This window comes from Cibotium barometz, chromosome 57, assembly GCF_041138505.1.
Source record: "Cibotium barometz isolate CiBa-2024 chromosome 57, ASM4113850v1, whole genome shotgun sequence".
Classification (NCBI taxonomy): Eukaryota; Viridiplantae; Streptophyta; class Polypodiopsida; order Cyatheales; family Cibotiaceae; genus Cibotium; species Cibotium barometz.
Window position 1 is genome coordinate 6,604,627 of NC_141102.1, and position 25,538 is coordinate 6,630,164.

Here is a 25,538-nt window from a genome sequence, read left to right on the forward strand (position 1 = left end):
TTTGTTTGGAAACTTGTGAATCTATACAATCCTGTTCTATGTAGCTCTTTATGTCTTGGTATACCTCATGGTTAGCCTTCAAAGGTGTAAGTGCTGATGCCATGTTGGCTCCACCATGAGAGAAGAGCACTTCTCCAATTGAGGATTTGAGAGATTATTGTAATTTCCTAAGGGATTCAGCGAATTCCTCACGTTCTTTTTCAACCACATAACTCATGTAATCAGCCTCTAATGACTCTTCTTTAGAGACTACATCTTCCTCTTGAAAGGGAAAGCGATACTCCTCCAGTTCAAGTACAACTGGTGATCCTTTATGACACTCGATAATGCTAAGCATGCTCTCGTGAGTTTTCTTTTTGCATTTTGCATGTCATCTGATCATGATTTTTAATTTGGGGTGGTTGGGCGGGTTCTAGTTTCTTAATTGGTCTGTGTGGTGCACTGAGTAACGAATTCAAACTTATCTCATCCTCATTAAGTGACATACTAGAACTTGTTTCATCTTCTGACTTTCTATGGAATGTCAGGTTTTCATTATGTTTGTTCATGTTGTGACAAGATAGAACTTTCTTTTGGGTTTTTGTATCCTATGTCACACATGTGGGTGTTGCGGTTTTTGTGGTAGCCTGAGGTGGATGCTTCAACATCATGTGTACCTTTTGGCTCTTTTGGTGTTATGTCCTCTACAGACTCTTCTTCCCTTTCCTTTATTTCAACAATTTTCTGTCCCTTGTTTTTCTTGGGTTTAGAAGGTTTTGCTTTTTCTTTTCGTTTCTATTGTAAAGCATGCTCTTCTACCTACTTCGATGTTTGTTCTTTTGCATTCTTTTTTATTGTTTCTCGTGCCTTGGCTTTTAAGCGTGTAAGCACATTCAAGGGTACCATGGACAATTGCTCGTTTTTCACACTTAAGATGTTAAGAGTCGTATTTTGCGAGATAGGTTGCATTGAAGCAACTCACTTTGGGAAATCTCGGAACATGTGATCGATGCCACATCATTCATATAGGGGTTGCAAGGTGTCGGTGATCATGGACATAGAAGTATTCCAGACTATGAAATCTGCCACCTTGTGCTTTCCACGACAATAAAAACACTAAAGTGTTTACGTAACTGCTTCCTGAGCAGTTTCTACTCTATCGACTATTTCTGTTTGGTGCACAGGAGATGGAGCTTTTGAGTTAGTTGTAGATGAATTGGGACATTGGGCAGTGTTATAACCAAAGGTTTTGCAATATATGTAGTATAGAAAAACAGGTACCTTGTACACGCACAATGGGGATTGGGATGGTCGTAGTGATTGCACTGAACACAAGGCATTTTGCTCATCACTTGGAGAGGCATTAAAGATGTTTGATTTTGAAGGATCTCATCCTCTCTTAGAGATGTCGGTTGTAAGCTTTTAAGCAAGGCCGCATAGAATTCAAGGAATGACAATTCCAAGATCGATCGTATTTTAGCCATGCTTCACTTGGTTTAGATGAGGAACATCTTGTATCATGCTCATCTTTCATCATGTTGTCATCTAAACATATTGCTTCTTTACAACATTGATCAAATGTTTCTGGATTGGATACAATGATCAAATCGTGTAAGCTGTTATTCTTTAAGCCCATCATGAAACGTCCCTTTAATTGAGCATCACTTAGTTTCTCCCATGACTCACAGCATGAACTCACAGCATGAGTCCAAGATTTTTAATCCAAAGGATAAAATCTCTGATGGTTCCATTTGGTTTACGCTCAATTGAATAGAGTTCTCTTGCTGCACTCCATCGATCACCTTGTCTTGAAAAGCCGTGGATGAAGGTTGTTTTCAAGGTCTTAAAGTTTGTCCTGATCGTCGGCATCAATGTGATGAACCAATGATTAGCCTTTCCCACTAATCATAGGTTCAATGCATGTACCTTGGTGGGGCAGTTTGGATTTCCAAAGGCTTCGCATCGTTGCTCAAACATTTGTATGAATTGAACAGGATTAGTGGTTCCATCATATTTGTCCATAATTTTGGAAATTTGTATGGCCGTGTTTTTGTAGGAGTCAGTGAGGCCGTGTGTGAGAACTCTTGTGGGGGTAGGGACTCACTTAGTCCTTTTGCAACCCCCCTTCCTAGACTAGTTAGTATATCTAAGGTGTGGGCATCTAGGGGTTGAAAAGGGTTGGTACCTCTATAGGATTTGTGGAAATGTTAGGTAAAAGACCAAAGCCTGGTAGGATTGAAGTGACAAGGGGTATAAAACCTGGTGACACGCTTGTTTGTAGGCATGGCGAATGGTATTGGGAGGTGCATTTGGGGCATGGATCTCAATGGCGCGAGATTTCAGCCATTGGGTTTAGTGAGTTGGTCGACTCGCATAGTCCCTCTATCGTTGCCATGTCTTGATGTTAATTGCTCTTTTAATGAGAAACCACATGATTTTTTTAAAAAGCTTTTTAAGTTTTATGACAGCTTGTTAGATCTCGTTACAGCCTCAGGAGGCCTGGCGTACCCTTCGTTGGGTCAAACGAGTGTCGTTTGCCCTAATTAGCTTAGGCACTACATGCACATGAACGACCTTAGAGATATTTTTCCAAAAAAAGTGCATGCTAGTAGCATCCCAAATGGAAAAGAAGGTCTCAAAATCTATTTTCCATCACTGTCTCAAAATGAAAATTTTTCCAGAATTTTTTCTTGTTTCGCAGCCTATTTTTGAAAGTGTTCCAAAAGGAATTTGAAAAAACTTTGTATAAGAGAGTTGTAGTATTTTTGGAGTATACAACTTTGTCTCTCTGAGTCGTTCGTGATTTTGTCGTTTAGACCCTTAAAGAGTAACCCAAAAATGGTTTGAAGTCGTTTTGACGCTGTTTTGGGTGATTTTTAATGCTTTAAGGGTGGTTTTCTACCTCAATTTTCGGGTCGAATTTTGAGGCTACTCTAGTGGGAGGCCAAAATAATCAATTTTGCCTTTAGACGGTCAAGACCAAATTCGAAGAGCTTGATGTCGGCTTTCCAATGAGCACTAAAGCGCTTTCATCAAACTCACGATTTAGGAGATACAGGGGTGTTTTCTAGAGTCCTTTTTTTTTGCCAGGAGGACGGACCCCCTCACGTTGTGAACTAGTAGGGTGAAGTTCACGACGTGAAGCGGACTTTACGGATTTTATCACATTTGATTATTTTTTTGTGTGAGGCCTTAAGACGTGAGACCCTTAGGCCGTGAGATGCTGAAGCCGCCGTGAACCGTGAGACAAGTGGCTTACACATTTTTTTTTACATGGACTATTTCATGCCGTGAAATGTTTAGGGTTTCACGCTCTGAACTCCGCGGACTTCACGGAAGAAATTAAATTTGATTTTTATTTTTATTTTTGCTACGGACCCCTAGGGCATGAGACCTTAAGGTGTGAGTTTAGAAATGGTTCACGGCGTGAGCCAAGTGGCTTACATGAATTTTATTTTTATTTTTTGGAGTCGAGGGAAATTTGAATTCCCTTGTTTGGGGGGGATATTTTTGAATTTTAAATTAGGGAGATATTGGCATTTTCCCAAAAAGGCAAGTGGGAATCAAAAAAGTCGACCTTTTTATGACACCCCCATACACCCTTCATAAATGACCCCCAAAATGGACAATTTGACAACTCATGGATATCTACTCATTCAATGCTCATTAGCCTTAATGAGTTATGTAAGCACACACAAATCTCCATCAAATCTACATCTTTTTCATAGAAAACCATTAATCAAGACAATGGGCAATGGGTAATGCATAGATTAGAGAAAAAATGATGGAAAAAGCCAAGGGATGACTCCTCGGCAAACGTCGCCAAAAATGTTATGACTCACCCTAACCCCCCTTGAAACACATCTTACCTGATGAACCGCAACTATCGTGAGGATCTTTCCAATGGTCGAGCTCGTAATCCTTAAGGTCTCCAAGCTCCACAACTCCTTGAGAAGCAATTCCACCGTGTCTCCCGTGAGCGTTGTCACACCACCGCGTTGCACTATGTGTACTCGTCCCTCCTCTCACCTCAATTCACTCACACACACTCACTACCATGCATTAGGGAGAGAGATTAGCAAGAGCAAGACTCTATTGCACAATGGGAGAGTCTGTTGTATGTATTATGATTGAAATTCACTTATACACATGCCCATAAGTGTTCACACTTACTTAAAACTATGGCCGACCGGCACTTTAGGTTCATAAGAGACCTAATTCTTTTACAATGATTACTCTCATAATATATCCATGAAGTACATAACTTGGGGCTTCATCCTCCTAACTTACTACCACACACTCTTGAAGTGGGAATCACCATAATCACACCATTAAGAGCGCCCGCCCAAGTTGTAGATTTGGACACCATAGCTTCATATCTTGAATATATATCCTTTTTGGTGTGTCCACCTTGACTCCTTAATGTAAGATAATGGCGGTAGCTCTTTTTAACCCTAGGAATGGGTTAACAAAATTATATGAAACCAATAAACACATGCAAGGAAGATTCAATTAAAGTAAAATATTCATAGCATAACTTGGAATAACAAGAGCATAAATGATTATGTGTAGTGGATATAGGGATGTGCAGATGCACTTGCATCCATAAATGCACATATGGATGATAATGATATGGCAATCACATTGATGGTTTGGGAAATGATACCTCTATCATGGTTAAAGGTGGCAATCCCGCAAATTTTAAGGAGTTGGTCTAATTGCTTATTATTAAAAAATTGAAGCTTGGGCTTAGTATATCCACTAGAAACGAGCATGCCAGGCGTTCTACTCTCATAGAGGTTCAAGAATCAAGAGGAGATCTACGTCTAGAGGACATGTACAGGTGGACATGGTTAGATGGACAGACCAACACAATAGAACTTTTAGCCTTCATATGTGCATGAGGTGGTAGAGGATTCTATTCCCAATGCAAGGGGATATCTGGTTATAGAGGAAGAGAACATTGTTAACCTCAATAACAATAAAGTAGTGGGATTGATTATCACTATTGTGGTAAGATTGGTCATATGGTGAGAGACTATTACAAGAAGCAAAATGGCATGCATGGTGGAAGAGTCCAACATGGGAATTATGAATCATCTAGCAATGATGGGAGTGCAAATCATTTGTTTGCCATGAAACATGTTATGGATAGCATGACTTCACATAGTGAAGTGGATGAGACATGGTACATGGATTCAAGAACATCAAACCACATGACTTGCCATGTAGAGTGGATGTCACCTACATAATCACATGGTTATGTGTGAGAATTAAGATTCTTTCTCAGCATTAAGGTGGTGAGGACATCACATGGTATATGGTTCACATATGGTTGGTGCAAAGGCAATATGCCTTGGATATATGGGAAAGTATGGCATGATTAGATTCAAGCCTATGACACTAGTGGAGAAAATCTTGTTTTGCATAGATATGTTTAGACTACTCAAACATTGGATTTGGAGTTTTATAGCTTAAGTTATGAACAAAATAAGGTTGTAGATTTGGAATGCTTGCTACTCAAACATTGGAGAGTTCTATAGCTCAAGTTATAAACGAAACAAGATAAGGGTGCAGATTTGGGATGCTTGCTTCAATATTTAGTCGAAGTGTTGATGTATGTGAAGTTTTCCCACAATCTTAGCTAAATCTTGATGTTGTAGGTTGAACTTGAAATTAGAATGCATGCATTTGATTGGTAAAAGCATTTACTATTACTAAGTTGATTTTGGTGAAGAGTAAGAACATGATATCGTATACAAGAAGATGGTTGGCAGCTTGATTTACTTGACTATCACTAGATCAGATTTAAAGTATGCAGTGGGACTAGTTAGCCAATTTATGTAAAGTCCTAGGAAAACACATTTGGATGCTGTGAAGAGGATCATGAGATAGACCATTTTCCATTATGGTCTATTTTATGAACATGGAAATGATGTAATGGTGTACTTTTACATATATGTAGACTGGTAGGGAAGTGCTTATGGTGGCAAGAGGTCTACTAGTGGGTATGCATTTAGCTTGGGGAGTGCTGTTGTGAGTTGGAGTAGCAAGAAGTAGAGTATAGAGGAGTCACTATATAGCTGCATGTGAAGTGGTTTGGTTGCAAAAACTACTTGATGTGGCATAACATCATGATGGAGTGGTTGCCATACATTGTGACAACATGAGTAGTATTCAATTGGCCAGTAATGCAATATATGATACAAGAACTAAACACATAGAGGTCCATTATCATTTCATTAGAGAGAAGGTGTTGGATGGACAGGTTGATTTGCCATATATGAATACTAAAGAAGAGGTTGTCGACATCTTCACAAAGTTACTTGGAAAAGATAAGTATGGGTTCTTCAGAGATAGACTTGGAGTACTAGAGATGGATATGATGAAGTTGAGGGGAATGTTGAGATAGCAAGTTCATTCGGATAGTGTTGATGTGACACATGTGTTGTGTGCATTAGCAGTAGGAGTGTGTGGACAATAATTGGCCATGCCCAATGGCCAAGTGTGTGGACATTTAGCACCATACTTATATAACACCAAATGGTGTGCATTAACCATAGTAACCACATGTTATAATAGTGGTTCCATATCATAACATATTAACTAATGGGTTGTGGTGGTAGCCCATTAATCAATTTGTTACTATGTGGTTGTGTATGTATGACTATTTAATATGTGTGTATTAATGTAATTTTGTACTCTATAAGTTTTTTTTTAAAAAAATGGGAGTTCCTTATAGTAAGAGGGATGTGGAACATACTTACCTTGGAAAGTATACATAAATTTGTACTTGATTGTTAGTGTAGTTTTAAATAGGGGGATGTGGAACATACTTACCTTGGAAAGTATAAATGCATACATTTGTACTTGATTATTAGTGTGGTTTTAAATAGGGGGTATTAATTAATAACCTTACATGAAACCTTAGAAAATTAGAAAGTTGACCCAAACCCCTAGCAACCAAGAACACACCCCTCACTCACCCCCCCTCCAACTATGCATCATAGCAATAATAAAAAAGTGATCCATATGGAGATTTAAATGAGGCGGCGAGGATATAACTCTTGGCTCATTTTGTGGTAGAGAAAGAAGATGGGTACAGACATGACACGGACACATAGTAAATCTACAAAAAAGGATACTGTAAATATTTATTTCTAATTATAAACTTCATCAAAACATCATAACATGACTTGAATATACCTGCTTAATTAATTAATACATGCTAGAAAAAGATTTAGATCGCATATATATATATATATATATATATATATATATATATATATATATATATATATCATAGAATCCTAGTAAGCATATAAATATTCATACATTTTTACATTATACATACACATATACATATACATACATTTGTATATTATAGACATATACTATATATGAATATAAATAAATATATATGCTCTTTATTAAACACAACTTACTCCCTCTCCATGTGGCTAAACGGGAGAGAGAAAGGAGCAATTTTGGATTTTTAAAATTATTTTTCAAGCTTGGGTCATGCTTTGGTTCATGTTTGGGAAAGTATTTTTTGTTGTCTGATACAGCCGCAACAACACATGGGTCACCTACTTGTTATATTTATAATGCATGACCCTATCCCCCCCTTACAAAAACTAGGTGTACCCCCAAATTCCAAAGAGCAAACCTAGGGTCTTTAGAGGCTATCACTATTATCCTATTGAGTCCCATGAACTATATAGTCACAGATACAATTCTTGACGAGCATCCTTGATTATTAAAAATGGAAATAAATAAAGAAATAAATTACACATATATATATACTATATTTTTGATGGGTTTAGGAAATTATTGGCAATACGTTGAGAGAAAAGGGACAATAACGTTGAAAACGCTCGTTGAAAAAAATCAAGTCAACTGTTGCGTGATAATTTTCCCGTCACAAACTTGCAACTTGCACACAATGAAGATATACTCAATGCTAAGTGCTCACATGTGTAGTTTGGGATTTCTCATAAGCAACTGTCTAGCGTAGGCGCATTGGCTTACATGTTTAAATTCACGAAAAGAATGGTTCTACTGCTAATAACATCATTGTAGCTCTACATTGATTAAAAAAAAAGATTTTCGACCAATTGAAAAAAAATGTCTTGAGCTTGGTTGGTTTTTTGTTTAAAATTCTACTCATCATCATCAATTTTATAACTAATTTCCCAAAATCCTCCAAGGTAAAACAAAATTTCAATCAATTTTTTTCAATCCAATCCATGAAAAACTTTTGTCCAAGGGGTACATGTTAGTTGTTTGTTTACGTTGTTCCATTTCAAGTGTGTGAACCACACTCATTTGGTTCTATATGTAGGAAAGGATTAATGCATTCATTAAGGGAATCTACACATACCCTACCCATGCATGCTATACTATGTGAAATGGGCCAAGATCAGTTTTGCATGAATAGTCTGTCCATTAGCAAGTTTGTTTGCACTTCAATGGTGAGTTTGCACCCTTCAATTGGGTAAAACTTATATGGTTATAAGCTTAGTTGAAATAATTGTTGGGGGTGATTCCAAAAATGCACTTTGACTCAACATTATAAGCAAACAAAGATATGACTCATATGTGTTGTTGGGGACATCAATGTGGCCCTTTACTTTAGGTGGTGTTAAGATGGTTGGTTACTACTTTGTCATGAGGGCCACACGAGCAATTTGTCAGCTAAACTCAAAGTGGAGGATAACAAAATCTACCATATGGACAAATTGTCAGTATTAGTTCATGCATCTCCTTGATAAGAATGAATCATGATAATGATGGATTAGATTAAACACACAACATTAATTGGCGATGGGCTAGTAGGTATGAAATCCCTTTTTTGCTATTTGATGGCAGTTATGCTATGAGCATAATGAGTCTAGAAATTACAAGAAGAACACCATACACCAATCCACATGACTTGACACATGATGCCCTTGAATATTCTTGATTTCACATCTTTGCATACAAAGACATCCAACACATTGACATAGTCATAACTCAAGCTTCCCAAGAGGCACTTTCCATGATTTTTATATTGCAAGATTTTGAGCTTTGGTATAGATGCTATAGAGAGCAGTTTTACCTCCCACAAACCATGGGGTTTTGGGAATGTGGACTTGGTTTTCAAGTAATTTTCACCACAATTGGTCCCCTCAACGGTTAAGGGTAGAAAGCCAAGGGGACGTGTGACCTTAGAAGCACTAAATGTAGAAACCTTAATGTCGAAGGAGGTAAAAAATGGTTTTCCTTAAGGTCTAGCTAGACGTTTCTCGAAGGCACAGAAAAACCTGAGATTTCTAGAGCCATCCTTTATGCACTGACTTTCTCCAGCTCTATAAAAGCATGAAGGTTACATGCTAATGCACTAGTGGGGGGAGGAAGACGAAGACATGGGAGGGGAATGAAGGCAAATGGCTGGGGGCAAGGAGGAGGGGAGGTTGCGGGAGAGAGAGGTAGCACGAGAGAGGTAGCACGAGAGAGAGAGAGAGAGAGAGAGAGAGAGAGAGAGAGAGAGAGAGAGAGAGAGAGAGAGAGAGAGAGAGAGGTTTGAAAGACAGCTAAGAGACAGTGCGTTGGTCTAGTGTGCGGGAGAGAAGAGATAGGACAACGAGGGGTGAGAGAAGTTGCACATACGAGAGATTTAATTAAAAACTTTTTAATTAAGGTTTAATTAAGAACCTTAGCACCTAAAGTTAAAAACCTTAGGCAAACTAAGGTTCAATTAATTCCTAATTGATTAATTAGTAAGCAAGGTGAATTATTTAAAAAAGGCATTTGTTACAAACATTTTTATGTGTTTGGCACTTGTTTAATGGTTCTTGATAGTGCTTCACATTTAGAAAAATTTCCAACACTTTCAAGTTACTAGTGTATATATATATACATAATATAAACACACACACACATCAATTTCTACTCTACATTAAGTGGACTTATTATGGATTAAGCCCTTCGGCATATTTCGTGTTAGTTTGTTTGGATGATGTTTTTTCAATTTGCCAAGATTGTGAAGCAGATTTTAGAAGCTTGACACTTGGATATTGATGACACATATTTTGCGACATTGAAACAAGTGTGGAGTAGCTCTGACACTTGCATTCCCAGTTCATTAACACTTGGTTCTTATCAGTGTTGTGGTTTGGATGGTTGCAGGTAACATGCTTCTGCACTTCAATTTATGATTGTGTCAATATTCAGTGTCAACTTCTAGCAACTATTCTTCTTTCCCTTGTTTTAAATTTATTCACTTTTATGTTTTGTTTGCTGGTTCTATGCTTGTCATTTGTGGATTTAAAGATGCAACTTTCATCTAGTTATACTTCTATACATGTTTCATGTAAGTTAACTGATGTATATGTTTCATGTAGATATTTAGTGGATAATCAAGCGGGTTGGGTCTTCGAGTAGTTGTTTATTCGACTGTGGATATTATATTTATATTTAATTAAAAAACACACACATGCTAGACCATAGATATTATATTTATATTTAATTAAAAAACACACACATGCTAGACCACAGATATTAGCCTATCTGCTTGATACTTTTGCACCATGAGACCTATTTGCTCCCATTGTCATTATGCTTTTATGATGACAGGTTTCAAGTGGTTGCAATAGGTACTCTTGGTTAGGATTATGGCTCACAACTATCATGCACTTGATGTTGGCTGGTGTAAAGGAAGTCATAATTACCAAACTCACTTTAATGATTAGACACTTTTCAAGATATTTGCACTTTTTTGGCTTCGGCTACTTGGTCGTTTCATTTTAACTATAAGGTTCTTTGATAGTAAAAGCACTACCTCTTCTTTTCGACACTCCGTCTTTGACTTGGTAGACAATGCCGATAGATTCTAATAGGAGTATACTTCTTTGATTACTTTGGTAATCATTGCCAATAGACTCCAATTGGAGTATACTTTTTTCTGCTCATCATCTAAAACAATTCATCATGACATTGTGATTGTTGATGGAGAGTAGGCTAGCCACATAAGTGGTAGCCTGCTCTACCACTTATGTGGAACCTATTTTCGGGTAAGGGGTGGGTACACACACACACACATCAATTTCTACTGTACATTAAGTGGACTTATTATGGATTAAGCCCTTTGGTATATTTCATGTTAGTTTGTTTGGATGATGTTTTTTCAATTTGCCAAGATTGTGAAGCAGATGTTAGAAGCTTGACACTTGGATATTGATGACACATATTTTTCGACATCGATAACAAGTGTGGAGCAGCTCTGACACCTATATTCCCAATTCATTAACACTTGGTTCTTATCAGTGTTGTGGTTTGGATGGTTGCAGGTAACATGCTTTTCCACTTCAGTTTATGCTTGCGTCAATATTCAGTGTCAACTTTTGGCAATTGTTCTTCTTTCCCTTATTTTAAATTTATTCACTTTTATGTTTTGTTGCTGGTTCTATGCTTGTTGTTTGTGGGTTTAGAGATGAAACTTTCATCTAGTTATACGTCTATACATGTTTCATGTAAGTCAACTGATGTACATGTTTCATGTAGATATTTAGTGGACAATCAAGCAGGTTGGGTGTTTGAGTAGTTGTCTATTCGACTGTGGATATTATATTTATATTTAATTCAAAAACACACATATACACACACACATACACATATATATACATATTACATATTAACCATGGACAACCAAGGCACAAGGAGAGGAGAGAAAAGAGGAATCTTGGATTTCTAAAAATAAGAGGGAAAAATCCGTTCGATTGACTCTTTGTATTCCGAATTCCATTCTTGCGTGTTTACATTCCGACTTCCATTCTTGCGTTTACATTCCTTCTTAATGTCTATTACATATTTATATGTATACATATGTACATACATATGTATATATATATATATATATATATACACACACACACACACATATGTGTATATCTATTATATCTATATATGTATCATAGCTCCCCATAGGCTAGTGCCCTTAAACGACAATGACAACAGCCTTGCCGGTGAGCGCCCCTTCTGCACCTTCACCTTCCCCATCACTGTTTCCTCGTAAGTACCGTGCCTATCTTCTATCATGTGTTTTTATTAGCTTGTCAGTTTCTTAATTGCATAACTCCTCTGCAGCCAAGGATGTCGCGCGGGAAGTTCAGCAGGAGATCCAAAATCTGCACTCGGAGGTACTGCTTCTTCACTTGGTTATGAGCTTAATGATTACCCTTTCTTGGATTTTACACTTCTGAAACTAAGCAAATCATGATATTTTGCTCAGCAAATCATCACACCTATTGGTGCAATTATGTATTAAGCTTATTGATTACCCTTTTTTGATCTTATACTAAGCAGAGCATCATACATCTTAGCGTAATTGGGTCCATTCGATCCTTAAGCTTCATGATTACCCTTGTTTTTCAGGTTCCATTAAGCAAATCATGGCCCATCTTAGTGTAATTGTGGGCATTCATCATTAATCTCAATGATAACCTTGTTTAATAATTTACTAAATAAATTATTCATTATTAACCATGTATCTAAGTTCTATTAAGCTAATCTCAGTGTATTTGTGGTAATTACTCACCAGGATGAATTGACTATCATGAAGGCAGCTGCTTCCCTTGTCATGTTGGCCACATTGCCCGAAGCTGAACTCCATCTGGGATCGTCGGTAAGTCTTTTGTCTGCATTTTGTGTGCTGTTTCATGGGACTCCCTTATTTTCTTTGGCACTAGGATTAGTTCTGATTCAACTACATTTTTCTAGTTGATTTAGACCTCGTCACTTGATCTTCCAACTTAATCTATCTCTAATTTGTGCAGTACCTGTAGGCTGTGCACATCACACTCTGATCACCTTTCATAGTTAGATTGTTGATGTGTGATGCACCTCACCCTTCCATTGGGCCAACGGGGACTGGACCAGTGTGATCTCACCTTGACGTTGGCGGTCCGGCTTATGGAGAAGAGACCAAGGCGAAAATGTGGTCACTTCAGAAGGGGTCATAACTGGCCCAAGAACTTCGATTTATCCTCCTCTCAAACAAGAAAGTAATACTGCCTCTTGCAAAATGCTTTGGCCAGGGTATATGATGAGTAAGTCAGTCGGACTCAAGTGGCCCACTCTCAAGGTGCCATGAGTATTCACACGGAGGTTAATCCCTCTCCCTAGTGCCAAGACATGGGTATGGGGTAGCAGACATTTTCCTTCTCTTTTCACTCTAGGTTACTGAGCATGGATGCAGAAGACCAGAGACATTTCACTCTAGGTTCCTTCATCACATGCGGCATCCGTAGCATGGTCAGTGCTGGTGGCAACAGTTGAAGGACATGTGGAAAAGTCTTTATGTGGAAGACCTGAGATGAGGAGTGAGCGATACCAAAGACAGACATTTATGGTTGAAATGTGAGGAGACTGAACAAAGAAATCGGGAGGAAGAGTGAAATTGGGAGGAAAAACCCGGAGTTGTTAGAGAGTGTGGCAGAAGTAGCTTTATTGACAGTTAATGCCAAGGATCACCTAAAGGGAAATCAGGAAAGCACATATGCACTGTACTTGCAGATCATGGTACACTGCACAGGTTCCCTCCTCCTCCGGAGTATTTACTTCATTGGATATGAGGATGAGAATTACAATGGCCATGACTGAACATTCACTCTTTATCTCTGTGTGCTCTCATGTGCTCACCAAGCTGGGAGCATGACAGATTTCTGTCGCTCAATCCTGTTCCATTCAGCGCTTTGTTGGGTTTGATCTGCTGCGAAGGGGTGGGTTGGCATTGATGATGTGGTAGTCGGGTACAGCTGGTTGACAACATTACTACTGGCCATATATGCATGGGTAACCAAATCGTCGTATTCATCTGATTTCCTCAGTGTTGGACTTCACAGAGCATTTCTCTGTAGGTGAAGTGCTAGCCAGGACTGTACAATAGGTCACAAGGTTGTGATTTGTCATCTTCATTCTCAGCCACATCTTGTACTTGAATTTCAGTTGTGTTACTTCTTTCTTGTACATAACACAGAGCAGTAGTTTAGGACTCTTGTGTGTGCTGTATGTGTAATTCTGCCGCACTCTTCTTTTTATCTTTGGAAAACCCTAGCACAAAGGCGCAAGCAAGTGTTCTACAATGACCTTGTAGACATATGCCCACATAAATCAGAGTGAACTGATTGGAGTGGTGGCATGTCACAATGTTGGTTCTGAGGGAACTGCTTCCTATGTTGCTTTCCTTCCAAACAAGGTGGGCAAACTGATGAACGTTCCTGCCGTTTAGGGAGTCCTGCCACCATCCCCTTCTGTTGCACCTCCACCAAAGTAGCAGGCAGTATGTGCCCAAACTGCTCATGCCAAAGCGTGCTTACAGACTCTTGATCTTCTCCACCCGGTACAATCCATCGTCTTGGACACCTTGGGCGGCTATGTAGTTTGTGTGCTGATTCTTAAAGAGAATCTGCTCATGGTCAAACTAAACCTTCATGTGCTAGAGCACTTTACATTCCTTGGAGAGATTGTGTGCACAACAATCAAAGTAAATCTCAAAGGGCCATGATGATCTATTAAGATAAACATCTCAAGAGTGGAGTAAGAGATTTAATTTGGAGCTCTTATCACCAAGGAGCATCAATGTGAAGTGCAACAGAGTATAATGTGTTTTTTGGAACTCAAAAGGTTAAAAGGAGTGGTTATTTGTCGGCAAGCTTTTGTCAGAGTGGGCAGCTCATGACCCACCATAGTTGAGGGAAACGGGGAAACGGAAACAGAAATGGAAACGGAAACGGATACGGAAACGAAAATTTTGAGGAGAGCCGAAATGGAAACGGAAACGGAAACGCCATGTCAGAAAGGAGGGCTAACGGGGTTGAAAGTTCATGATTGTTTGTATGCACTGTTAGAAGTCATCTCCTGTCTATATTTATACACCAGGGCCTTTGTTGTGGGTGTGCCTGCCCTTATGAGGTGTTTTATCATTTTTCCCCACTCTCCGCATTTTTCCCCTATTTTTCCCATTTTTTCTGTGGCTTGGGAGGCAGCCCTGAGGCGGCTGGAGGACCAGTAGTAGCTGGCTGATTGCTCAGACATCAGTCGTGGACTTCTGGATGCTGGCCGACTGGATGTATGCAGTCGTGGGCCTCATTTGCTGTTGGCCGACTGTTGATACAGTCGTGGGCTGCCCTACAGCAGGCCGACTGCTGATGTGGGGGCATATAAATAGGCCCCCAGCTCCTTTGCCACTTGTGTATCATACCCGGGATTTTCTTGTGTATATAGAGTAGAGTTACACGCCTACATCTCTCTCTCTCTTGTGCTGTTTTTATTCTGCATGCGTTTTGCTCTTGTGTTCCCAGATCTGGTCATCATCTCCACTGCTTATTCTGACATGGTATCAGAGCCTAGGCTCTAGATAGTTCTTGGGATTTGTGTGAGCAAGAGGGGGACTGTTATGTAGGTGATTGGTGGACTGTTTTGGGTTGATTGGAAAGAGAAGGTGCAAGAGGAAGGCGGGCTGATTTGCTGGACAGCCACTTGCAGGTTTTAGTTCTTCTTTGTTCCCACCCACCCACCCTATTCAGAGTACATCCCCGCAATGGCAGATCTGTTTGAGATGGCCGAGAGACATGTGAAGATCCCGACACTCCCCACGTTCCCGGTGGACCGTCAGTTGGACGGGAGCAACTTCGGCATATGTAAGGTTATGATGGAATCTGTTCTGAAGTCTTACGACCTCGCTGATTTCGTCGTTGTTGGTGTTCCACGGCTGGAAGTAGAGGAAGGGGAGTTACCGTTGATCCGAAAGGATTGGGAGACTCAGACACAGATGTGGGATCGTGTCAACGGCAGGGTCTGTTCGTTTATCTTTCTCAACTGCACACCACAGGTAATCAATCATGTAAAGCACATGACGCTGGCCAGAGGTATATGGCAGCATTTGGCCTCTCTTTACAACAGGGTATCGCCCATGAAAAGGATTTCCTTGGAAGTACAGATGCGGGTTATGAACCCTGCAAAGTCGTCGACGATGCGGGAGCATATTAACAAGCTGCAGGCTCTTCAGTAGGAAGTTCTTCAGGCTGGGAAGGAGATATCGTCAGAGGACATGGCCATAACGTTGCTGTCGCACTTGCCCTCTTCGTACTCAGCATTTTACTCGTCTTTGATTACCAGTGGCAGGCTCAGCACCATCACGTGGGAGGAGCTTGTGCCCATGGTCCTGGACCAGGAGGAACGATTCACGAACCCTCCTCAGGGTGGAGGTTCGGAGGCCTTAACTGGCCAACAGTCGAAAGGCCGTAACTCGGGCAAAGGGAAGGCTTCATCGGAGAAGTCTTCTGCGAAGAAGTCCGACGCTGACCGCGAGAAGCTGAAGGCAGAGAGGACCTGTAATGATTGTGGCGAGAAAGGCCACTGTTGGAGGCAGTGTCCCAAGCGGAAGACCGAGAAGGGTGAAGATTCCTCAGTAGCAATCATGAAGACTCCGGCTTTTGTGCACCTGGAGGTGGTGGACACCGATGTTTCATTTTCTTCAAGCAGGGAGGAGATTGGAGGATTCTCCGCAACGGATACTCGGGAGTGGATTCTCGATAGTGGTGCTTCCAGGCACATGACTCCTTCCCGTTCCGGTTTACAGGATCTCTGCAGGCTTTCTGGTCACATACTTACTGGGGATACATCCACTATCCGAGTTCACAGTGAGGGCAGGATGGAGATAGTTCCCGATGGCAGAGGGGGGAAGCATTCCTCCAAGGTGTTGTATGTTCCGACACTTGGTTTTCATCTGTTGTCAGTGCATCAGGTTTGCAAGACTGGCGTACGGGTGGAGTTTGATGAGCATTTTGTTGCTCTCCGGGACAAAGCAACAGGCCAAGTGGTTTGGGAAGGCGGAGTGGAGAATGGAGTTTACAAGCTTTCAGCACTCTCTCCCAGGTCCTCAGGTTTGTGATGAGTGGCAGTCTGGTAATGGCCACTTGTGTGTGGATATGCTGCAGGTACAGGCTTTCCGGGACCAGATGGTGGATAGCTTACCAGTAGATGGCAGCAGTTGGCAGGAACTTTCAAGTACTGATGTTGGTGGTTCTTGTGTTCGTGAGTCAGAGAAAACTGAACAGGTCACTTATGCTCTGATGTCTCGTCGTGTTCGGGACAATGAACCTCCAGTAGATGAGGATGTTCTTTCCACGGGGACCTTTCGGAAAGCCAGGCAGGTGGCAGCTGATTACTTGCAGAAGGAGGTGGTTTCTCCAGGCTTTGTGGTTCCGGATTCAGAGGGGGTGGTTGACAGGTTTCAGAAGGCCTTGCGTGGTCTTCAGGAGGTTTCCAGGACTTGTTTATGCACCGTAACAGGTGTTGATCCTTGTGAGCAGTGTGATGCCTTTTTGACTCAGAAGTAGAATGGTTCATTGATCTAGTTGATGGACACCAGATTGGACGGGAGCTTCCTGATGAGGCAGTTGAGCTCATGGTTGCGGATGACTCTTTGGGAGGCAGGATTGCGCTTCCCGTGGTTTCTGCAGCATGCGAAGGATCATGGACTCTTGTACACAGGAGGGGGATTGTTGGATGGAGTCTGACTCCACGGTGGGAGTGACTCAGTTCGGGGAGGAGATCCGGACACGAGGGGATCTACTTTAAGCCCAGGAGCAGTTTTTCGGAGCAGTAAGAGGCAGTCATCTTTTGCCTTGTCGCAGATAGAGGCAGAGTACCGGGCTGCTTGTGATGCTACTTGTGAGGTGGTGAGGATGCAGAGGTTGCATAGCAGGTTTGGGCTTCCATTGGAGGAACCCATGGTCATCCTGAGGCACTTTGTTCGTGAACAGATCGTTGCTGATGACATCTTGCTAGAGTTCTGTTCGACGGACAGTACGGTGGACCTCTTCACGAAGTCGCTCTCTCAGGATTTGCTCAGGCGGCACCCCAGCTCCTTGTGGTTGGTCTCACAGCCAGGAGCTGAGAGGGGGTGCTAGAAGTCATCTCCTGTCTAGATTTATACACCAGGGCCTTTGTTGTGGGTGTGCCCGCCCTTATGAGGTGTTTTATCATTTTTCCCCACTCTCCGCATTTTTCCCCTATTTTTCCCATTTTTTCTGTGGCTTGGGAGGCAGCCCTGAGGCGGCTAGAGGACCAGTAGCTGGCCGACTGCTCAGACATCAGTCGTGGACTTTTGGATGCTGGCCGATTGGATGTATGCAGTCGTGGGCCTCATTTGCTGTTGGCCGACTGTTGATACAGTCGTGGGCTGCCCTACAGCAGGCCGACTGCTGATGTGGGGGCATATAAATAGGCCCCCAGCCCCCTTGCCACTTGTGTATCATACCCGAGATTTTCTTGTGTATATAGAGCAGAGTTACACGCCTACATCTCTCTCTCTCTTGTGCTGTTTTTATTCTGCATGCGTTTTGCTCTTGTGTTCCTAGATCTGGTCATCATCTCCGCTGCGTATTCTGACATGCACATGTGATCCCATTATGACATGAATTTAATGGTTTATAAGAATAAAAGGGGAATAAAATGGATATCAGTTGTTGTAGTGTGACATTTTCTTACTAGTTCATGTTGATTTGGGTGGAAAGATCTCCGAAACCTGTGGTGTTGTGGGAAACGGCAAGCTGAAACGTTTCCCCGGTTAGCTGAAACGTCTTGGGCAGCTGTTTCGGTGACCGAAACGCGTTTCAGTCCCCTACCTACCCCGAAATGCGTTTCGGCCCTCAAAAACGGCCGTTTTGGGCGTTTCCTGTATATATGCAACCCACCCTATCAAAGAGTTCGTGAGTTCGACCTTGGTGTGCGTTGAAAAAAAATCGAAGTTATAATTAAGTAATGCATGTGTTTCTTTTCTTTTAATGGTAATGTCTTGTGTAAATATCGCAAAGCTGTTGCCTTTTATTGAACAAACATCATGATGCAATCATTGCAGGTTCCACGTTTAATCTTTTTTCTTATTGGTGACTATTCAATACATGTGCAGGTGCAGTTTACCATCCCTACTCTTTTTATTCCAAGAAGCTTAAGGTTGGCTAATTTGCTAGTTTGCACAGCTTTCCCAACATGTCAATTGAATTGAAGTCCCAATGCACAATCTGTTATATTTACTCTGGGAAGAATCTGAGTTATGATTTTATGGAGCTTTGCAGAGAAATGCATGTGCAGCCTTAATTGCTATCATGAATGCTAGCATTATGCTTTACCATGCTGTGGCAGAGGCTCCTGATCTGGTAGATCCATGTGTGTGAGCTTTTTTCTTGTGGTTATCTTCTCAAATAATTTGGCCTAAGCACCTCTTATTCTCAGATGAAAGGGCTTTTGGAGTGTCTAAAATCAAGTGTTGAGGATGTTGGATTGCGGATCAATGCTTTGGCTGCGCTCAGTGTTCTCGCTCAACAGTAAGCAAGGCTTGTTGCTTGCAATGGTTGTAGTTAAATAAGCTCTTAAAGCTTGGTTATGTGATTTTTCCCTTGGTCCCATGGGAAGTTTTCAGGGATCAGGGTTTAGCTTTGGTTGAAGAAGCTGGTGTTGAGGATATTCTGCTGTCTTTGTTGGGCTGCACCATTGATGGTATGTGTGCTGCTGATGGTAGGGTAAGATGTTTTTTTAGCTGAAGGGAGTGAGTTAAGGTTTGATTCATGCTACAAGCTTTCACTCTGATTGGTCACTGCCTTCACAGCCAGATTAGAGGAGGAATTGGTGGACACTTTTTGTGCATTAGCTGCCCACGAACAAATGCGTCCGATTCTTCTTCACAAGGTAGAAGTCTTTTCATTTTTTTAAATTTTTTTTGGTAATGGAGTGTGAGAAACACTTCAGGCTTGCCATTTCGTTTTCTAGTGGCATAGAATTGTGTTGGCCATTGTGGATGCCAGTGCTTTGGGGGATGCATTCCAGTGCTATGGGCTTGTTTGTTTGTGAGGAGCTGTTTGTACGATGTGTTGTTGCTTGTCTCTCTCTACATATGTCTGTATGTACTTTGGAGGATCAGTTGCGCCTGACCCTTCTTCACAAGGCAGAAGTCCCTTTTTTTTTTGGTAATGGAGTGTAAGAAACACTTTAGGCTTTTCATTTCTTTTTCCATTGGTATCGAGTGGCGTTGGCATTGTGGATGCCAGTGCTTTGGGCTTGCTTGTTTGTGAGGAGGGGTTTGTACGATCTGTGGTTTCTTGTGTGTCTCTTCATATGTGGATTAACTTTGGAGGATCAGTTACAGGGGGCCATATCCAAGTTGGCATCACACCTAGGAACAGGTTCCCCCGAGGTGTGTGTCAGAGTTTTGTTAGCACTGGGTATGATGTGTGGCTCAAGGTTAGCTTCCTCTTGTGATCCTGTAAACATGAATATTTATTTGCCGTGGAAGACAAGTTCTGATGATCCTTTGTGCTTCATTTTTTTAGTGTTGGTGGTCAGTTTGAGCTAGCTAAGGCTGAGGGTGCAGTCCAAGCCCTAGTAAAGTTGATGAAGTAACAACCTTTTTTTATGCTATGAAAGCTTTTTGTTTGAGTATGTATCTTTGTTGTTCAACATCTAACGATAAGTTTTATGCTCAGGTCGAATGACCATGACATTAAATCAATTGCGTGGGATTTATTTGGTGCTCTTACGTCAAACGACGAAGCACGTTTGGTGGTAGAACAAATGATGCGAAACAGTTGATAGGTGAGAGGTCTCATGTTAACGTGTGAATCTATGTTCTTTTTTTTTGTTATAAGATAAATGCTTCATTAAGGGACTTCTCTCCTTGGGTATGTGTGATTAGAAATGGAATGAACATGTACTACTCCTGGGTCTATTAGTTATGGATTGATAACTACTCCTGGGTCCATTAGTTATGGATTGATAACTGTGGATTGGTATGTCACTACCCTTGGTTATTGATGACATTAGTAGACATGTCATAGCACACCAATGGTGCTATGTTTGATTGCATCAATAGTCTGAACCTATGAGAGTAGACTTGCCAAAATTGTATTTTCCTTGTTCAAGATTCTGGAACCACACACACACACTCTCTCTCTCTCTCTCTCTCTCTCTCTCTCTCCCCCCCCCAACACCCCCCAAAAAGAATATAAAAGAAAAAAAAGAAAAAAAAGAAAACAAAAATAAATAAATCCTTTCTTGCATTCTTATATTTGCATAGGAGGTAACATGTGCATGTTCCACTTTATTCTCAATTTCTGCATGATGCCCCTAGATGGCGGTATGGAGGTTTAGTATTGTGTTATGAAGGTTTCTAACTTCCAAGTACCACTTCCACCTAGTGAGTGTTAATATGAAGACTAGGTTGTCTGCATATGGAGAATGGTGACTCTTTTTGGGCAAGAAATTACTGGCAAAATCCCATATAGCTTACCGACTTGATATCTGGCCATTGCCGATAAGAGTTTTCGTGCCTCTACAAAAGCAGAGCTTTGGAAGGTAATGAACCAATCTCCAATGCAGCACTATGTCAAAGGCTTTTGTCTAGTAGCAACATCATTTCTCACATCGAAGAGGAAGAGTCTAGCCTTTTTCCTTTGCCAGATTTCAAGCACTACTAATCGGCAAACTATGATAAGGATGTGATACACCATGTTAGGTCATGTGGTTTGTTAGAAAAGCATGGCACCACCAAGTTTGTAGATATGCATGACAATGTTTGTGCTTCAAACATTTGGAAAGCCATTTGACGTTATCTTTATTCAGTACCTGTACCATGATCAAGGTTGCAGTAGGACTATCCATGTGCAAATTATCAGGGCCACAATGGCATCTCTATTATTTATTTTCATGAACAAAGTTAAATGCTAATTCGAGATATTATAAAGCAATGCATGTAATGGAATTTATAAACCTCCCCTCTATATGGTGGGATGCAAAGCATGTTCAACATGGTTCAATTCTTATCGATTGTGGGTATTTACATGTGTTGCAGACTTCCCTTGATATGATGGTTATTCATAGTTTTTCAAAAAGCTTGGTTTATTGCAACATTAATACTTTTGAGACCTAAGAAAGTATTCAGAGGCATTGTATCTTTGTTGAGGGAAGAATCCCCCATGATAGGTTGTGAAGCTTTTTATAGGATGCAATCTCAAATAGTGTCCATACATAATGAATAGTCAATATCATGGAAAAGTGTATTGGAATTAAAATGAGATATAATTATAACCCACAATATTGGTGTCACATGTACATTAGTGCATGATGCTTCCAAGATTTCGCTGTGTTGATATGGCAAGGTGCTATACCATCAAGAGATTCCACTTATGACTTGGCATCTTGCCACATCATCACAAGCTAAATGTTGCATGAAGCTTGAAAAAACATTCACTTTTGTATTTTCAAGCTATAAATTGAGAGATCTTTTGACATGCCACACATTATACTTGCATAGAGCTCATAAAAATGGTTCTTTTTTTGAAGTTCCTCAATTTTTAAGCCTCGAAAGGTAATAATCATTACATGAGTTGAGAGAGAGAGAGAGTGTGTGTTTTACATACATGAAAGAACCATGTGAGAGAGAGAGAGAGAGAGAGAGAGAGAGAGAGTTTTACATACGTGAGTTGAGAGAGAGAGGGAGAGAGAGAGAGAGTGTGTGTGTGTGTTTTACATACATGAAAGACCCAAAGGTATGGGACATGTGATTTGTGAGTTTGTGAGCAAAACATAAAAGAAAAAAAAGGCTATCCAAAGAGCACAACTCCTGTACTACGTGAGTCTTGCATGTATAATGTAATCAGCTTAACCAGCCATGTGGTGTTTTAGTGCCATCCTCCTCGATGATAGCATAGAGGTGTGATGACGTCCACCTTTGCGGTCCATGTCTCCTAGTATGCGTTGGATCATAGTATGTCTTGGGTTTAATGTCTAGATCTCCAAAGGTCTGGGGGAAAAGTGATACATGTGATTTGTGAGTGTGAGCAAAACATAAAAGAAAAAAAAAACTATCCAAAGAGCACAACTCGTGTATTACGTGAGTCTTGCATGTGTAATGTAATCAACTTAACCACCCATGTGGTGTTCTAGTACCATCCTTCTCGATGATAGCATAGAGGTGTGATGATGTCCACCTTTTGTGGTCCATGTCTCCTAGTATGCCTTGGGTGTAATGTCTAGATCTCCAAGGGTAGGGCAGTTTGGCTCTTAGAAGGGATCTCTCTCTCTCTCTCTCTCTCTCTCTCTCTCTCTCTCTCTCCTTTGATACCCAATCATAAAAGTGTAGACAAACATTCAAAACTAATAAACCCTAGACAACAATGAACACAAAATAAATGTGTTTGCATGGTGTGTAAGCTCTTCTCTTTACCTCTATTTGAGTGGAATCAAGATACGAGCATTACGGGAGCTCAACAATTATTATGGACTATGTAAGTCCCTTCTCTATTGAGCGTGGTGTGTGCAAGTGAAAGACATGCACCTCACTAGGAGTCTTATTTTCCCTAACTACCTCTCCATTAATTGAGATAGCCCTCTTAATCCTTTCATCGAAATATTTGTTTCTTGACCTCGATTTAAATAACTTGACATCCCTTCATGTAGGCCACACATGGCTAGGTGCTGGTGCAATACGTCCTCATTTTGTTGACTTGATGATACCAATGTAGAGGCACTTGCATCAATAATAACAAAACCTATAGTCAACAAAATTTCATTCTCCTCCACTATTATGAATGTCCCTTCTGTAATCTTCAATACCACAGGTGCGAACTAACAATCCAAGTGTGTGAGATTTGCAAAACCAGATGAATTGTTCATGAACCCCATTAGGATGTTGTCATATCCCCTTGAAGCATGGAATTGACAATTTATTTATTGCATTCTTCCCCAATTCATTCACTACAGCTCCACAATATGATCCAGTTGATGAGATGAATTAAAGCATGCCACCGTAATATATGGTTTTGTTCTTCTTATAGGCTGTACTATGTGGTTATGTTCTTCTTATAGCCTAATTTGCATCATGCACTTTGTACTCCTTACAAAATATATTATCATCAACTAATATCAATAAAGCACTTTGCCTATCTCTTACATTTGTATTTGTGACAGCTACATACTCTAGCCTATGATTGTCTCATGATCTAGAATAACATGTGGTTTTGTTGGTCCCCACTTATGTTGCCTTAAATTTGTTAGTTTTGTTATTGGCCTATGCATTTCAGATGATTTTACCCTTGCCTCCTTAGTAACTTTGTGGGTCAAGTCAACTTATTTCTACTTCGTCTCGATGCAACTGAAATGCCTGCAAGGATTCTCTCTCTAAGATTCTCCAAGCTTGGCCCTAATCCAAGGAGTTTCCTAGTCAAGAATGCATTTGTAGTGTGCACTTTGTAGAACTACCATTGCTAAATCTGCCAGCCGCAAAACCTTTATATAATGAAATGTACTTTGAATACCCATGGGTTGCTCTCATGTTGGAGTGTTTGTTCTCTAATAGGTTGATAATAGGAACAAAACTTGCATTGTTTGATTTGCTGCAATGTGAAACCCTCACATCCCACCAATCCAACCATCTTTGAAGTGTTGTTAATTCACTCTCTTTCTCACGGGTTGTGCTCCACCACTTTCTAAGATCTTCCTTACATATATTAACACATTAAGGCTTTTGAAAGTGTATTATTCCACTTTTGACACATCACTTTATGATCCTCTAGTTTGATATATATTTTTCTCTGCTTTACCATGTGAAACACATTTTTTTCCATTTCTTAATGAAAGCTACAAAATCTTTCCTTGCCAACCATTTTTTTTCCTGGGCCTCCACTATAGACAGTTCACTGCAAGCAAGCCAATTAGCACTAGCCTCATCAGCCATGAAGCCTTTAAACTTTGGTACTGGGTACCCATTCTTTAACATTGTGCATTCAACATTGTATGAAATTCAACATGTGCCTCCCTACACTCACATTTGAACTCACATATAGTGATTGTAAAAAATTTCCCTAATGAAAGATCACACACATGGGCTTGACCAACCTTTTACCCAGTGGAAATGATCAAAATACACCCATTACTCTCTCAATTTTCCTCCCCAACCTCATTCTATTTTATAAGATCAACTCTTGAACTAGGCCTAATACTTCACATCTTAAAACATGTGGTTGACTTTGTCCAAGAAATATCATGCTCTGCCAGAAAGGGTACTTACAACTCATCTTTAACTCAAGTAGTAAGGGATCCATTCTTGATTCTTAGCCTTTGTAAAAAGAAATCATCAAATAAAATTTTGATTACGTTATGAGTGCACATGTAGGAGAGAGAAGATGTGCAAATTGGGTATACTTATGTGTAAACTCGGTTTTCTCAATTTGGTCATGCTTGAACAATGTCTGATGGTGGCCGAAGTTTACAAGTGTGTGCAAGTGTGTGTGGGGTACCCCTCCCCACACACTTGCAATGTTTGGTCATCGAATGTTGTTTAGGTGAGATATGGTGTTCCATCTCCTATTTTCTAGGTTGTCCAAGAGGGCCCAAATGCATTAAAAAATGATTAAGGAGGCTCATAATAATCAATAAATTCCATAATGATAATTAACACAATATTACAAAGTAGACAAGATAGGCACACTCAATCAATCTCTATTGCAATGTGTTATAAACCA

The 25,538-nt window shown here is 40.5% G+C and overlaps 1 protein-coding gene across 4 annotated transcripts; it reads left to right on the forward strand.

The window, feature by feature from the left end:
• The first annotated feature begins 11,890 nt into the window (after positions 1-11,890).
• On the forward strand, positions 11,891-20,920 carry LOC147606364 (uncharacterized). Of its 4 annotated transcripts, none has more exons than XM_086791765.1 (11): positions 11,891-12,030; positions 12,106-12,158; positions 12,560-12,643; positions 18,884-18,934; positions 19,101-19,181; positions 19,258-19,349; positions 19,445-19,521; positions 19,631-19,710; positions 20,162-20,262; positions 20,352-20,417; positions 20,505-20,920. In XM_086791765.1, exons 1-11 carry the CDS (start codon positions 11,967-11,969, stop codon positions 20,608-20,610), a joined length of 855 nt encoding a protein of 284 aa, XP_086647891.1. In that variant the 5' UTR covers positions 11,891-11,966; the 3' UTR covers positions 20,611-20,920. The 4 variants fall into 4 exon arrangements, with proteins under 4 accessions (XP_086647891.1, XP_086647892.1, XP_086647893.1 ...); XM_086791766.1 differs by having other exon boundaries at positions 20,168-20,262; XM_086791767.1 differs by lacking the exon at positions 20,162-20,262.
• The last annotated feature ends 4,618 nt before the right edge of the window (positions 20,921-25,538 follow it).

Excerpts from the sequence above, each read along its gene's own strand:
- LOC147606364 (XM_086791765.1), top strand. The coding sequence starts at position 11,967 with ATGACAACAGCCTTGCCGGTGAGCGCCCCTTCTGCACCTTCACCTTCC. Across the intron at positions 19,711-20,161 it reads GTCCGATTCTTCTTCACAAG|TTACAGGGGGCCATATCCAA; the intron begins GTAGAAGTCTTT and ends TTGGAGGATCAG. Across the intron at positions 20,418-20,504 it reads GCCCTAGTAAAGTTGATGAA|GTCGAATGACCATGACATTA; the intron begins GTAACAACCTTT and ends TTTTATGCTCAG.